Here is a 2,821-nt window from a genome sequence, read left to right on the forward strand (position 1 = left end):
AAGTTTGCTCCTTATATAAAAGAAATACTAATTTGTAATAAGGTATAAAGCAATAGTGCATGAAGATATCTTAGTTTTACACGTGGTTTGTTTTCTTGTGTGACAAGAAAATTTTGGTGACCTAATTAATAGATTTTGTTTTTTGATTAATAGTGGGAGTGATTTGGCAAGGGAAGTTGTACATTGAAGTACTACCAAATATACATTAAAATGATGAGGATCGGATTCCATGAATCACAAGCAACATATATTATAAGCAAAAGTGAAATCATTTACCATTATAAGAATCAAGAAGGGGAGATATTCAAGAAAAAGAAGGAATGGAAGTTCAGATTTAGTTCGATTTGTAGTATCATGATAGTATCACTACAACATATATATTTTTGGTGGAAACTCAGGTGCAGTCGACTTTACGTGAAGTTGATAGATGAGAGATAATTTAACTGATTTGACTAAATTTTCATCTAACGGCTCTCAGCTATCAACTTCACGTGAAGTCGACTGCACCTAAGTTTTCACTATATATTTTAACCCTAATAATAAAAAATAAAAAATATTATTAAAAGGTTATAAAAAAATTAATTATTAAAACACTTTAGTAACCTGGTGTTATTAGCACTTAGAAGTCTTTTACATCCACCTATCAATTTAAATTTTTTAAATCTCTTATACCTAAAGGTATAAAGTTCAATTTTTATTAATTTAAAAAAAAAATTGGCATAATGCCAATAAAAAGAATAAAATTTATGCAAAAAATCACACAAATCTAAAGAGATTACGTGAAGTGAATTTGTAATAATAATTATTATTTATTTATCTAATTTTGTTGTTAAATAGGCTAAAATTGTATTAATTTGTATTAGATATATAACTATTTATATATTTTTTTTATTAAATTACACAGTTGGTCTCTACACTTTAAAAGTTTGTAATTGGATTCTTAAAGAGAATTAAAATTTGTAATTTAGTCTCCATCATTCAAAAAGTGTTTGATTTAACAGAATATTCTCAGTATAGTCTCTATTTTAACAGAATATTCTCAGTATATTCTGAGAATATTCTGTTAAATCAACACTTTTTAACCGGCGGAGACTAAATTACAAATTTTAATTCTTTTTAGGGACTCAATTACAAACTTTTAAAGTGTAAGGATCAATTTGCAATTTTACTAAAAGTGTAGGGACCAACTGTGTAATTTAACTTTTTTTTATCAGTTAAAATTTTGGAAAGAAGTAATTTTGTGACAAAAATAACAATATTCATTTAAACTTATTATAAACATTTAATTTTTCATCAAAATTTGATTAAAGATTTGAGGATATAGGGTAAATTAAACAATAATAAAATCTGTTTAGAATTTAGGGTTTTTTTGTTATTATTATTTTCTAATAGTTTTTTGGAATTATATAACCTTTATAAATAAAAATAGTATTAAATGAAGATAATTTCTATGTAATGCAAAAAAAAAAAAAAATGAAAGTCTATGAATGTGACTTGTACTTTACCAATCATAGTATGAAAGAGATGAAAATCATAAGATCGATACCAAAAGATTAAAAGGTAAAATTCTTGAAAAATAACCAATTGAATACAAACACTCATCTAAGACAAAAACGTAACAATCCTAAATTCCATACCAATTGTAATTTGCTTTAAATGAAAACATTCTCTACAACTCAAAGAAGTGTGCACACACAAAATAACCCTTGGCTTTTAATTAATTTATTAACCAACAAACTAAGCATCTAAATTAGCAAGTAAATTATATAGAGAACATAAAAAATTTTGGGCACTCAACAAAAACATCTATTTGTAGTAGTAAGGTTATTATGGAATGAGTGCAAACAAATGTGTCACGTGATTAAGGAATATATATATATAAAGAATTTAATTTTGATACGGTATAAAATAATTTTATACATATATCTAATTATATAATATTATATCAATAAAAATAATTATCAAATTATATAAATAATTATCTAAAAAATCGAATATTATTATGTAACTGTAAAAAGTATTTTAAACCGTTAGTTAGTGCATTAAAATTAAACTCGATATATAAATGTGTTTGGGTAAGGGAAAGAAAAGAAAAGAAAAGAAAAGAAAGGAGAAGAAAGCATTTTGGGTACGTAACGCGTGGTTAAGTAAAAGAGTGTATATGTGTATGTGTGTGTGTAAGTGTTGTGTGTGGCCCAATACCATTAATTATTAATTTATTATTATTATTATTATTATTATTATTATTATTAGAACAACATTGCAACTACATTAAGTGTTGAGCTGGCAATTTTATTTGGTATTGCATGGTTTATTTTGTGTGGCCCTCAAAGCCTATATGCCTTCTAAAGCAACCATACATACATGATTCATTCATACTTTTAATAAAATCATAATGTCCATGCAAAATTGTACTAATTAATAATTATTTTTTTTTAAAAAAATAAATAATCTACTACATACACATACCCTTCCAAGCACCCTATATATAGGGGATTCTATTCTCTTTGAAATGAGTGTGACACAGAGAAATTTAATTTAGAGAGCAAAGTAGCTTCTTCTTCTTCCCCACTTCACACAAGGGAATTTTTGAATTGAGAGATTTTAATTAATTATTCCAAAACCAACATTCAACCATGCCACACAGTCCTTTAGTTTTCACCTTTGGAATTCTAGGTATGTTTAAATTCATCATTTTGCATTATTATTATTATTATGTGTATATTACTATATTCTCCTCTTATTCTTCTTCCTCTTCTTGTTCTTTCTAGTGAAATTATTATTTATTTTAATTTTTATATAATTTTTTTTCCTTATAGAA

The 2,821-nt window shown here is 25.2% G+C and overlaps 1 protein-coding gene across 1 annotated transcript in view; it reads left to right on the forward strand.

The window, feature by feature from the left end:
• LOC107613456 (bidirectional sugar transporter SWEET12) overlaps window positions 2,504–2,821 on the forward strand; it is a gene marked incomplete in the record, with an annotated part of 2,134 nt that continues 1,816 nt past the window's right edge. The window contains 1 exon segment of the mRNA XM_021110188.1: window positions 2,504–2,677. Within this exon segment, the coding sequence (XP_020965847.1) occupies window positions 2,637–2,677 (41 nt within the window).

The sequence above is a fragment of the Arachis ipaensis genome, chromosome B08 (assembly GCF_000816755.2).
Source record: "Arachis ipaensis cultivar K30076 chromosome B08, Araip1.1, whole genome shotgun sequence".
Taxonomy (NCBI): domain Eukaryota; kingdom Viridiplantae; phylum Streptophyta; class Magnoliopsida; order Fabales; family Fabaceae; genus Arachis; species Arachis ipaensis.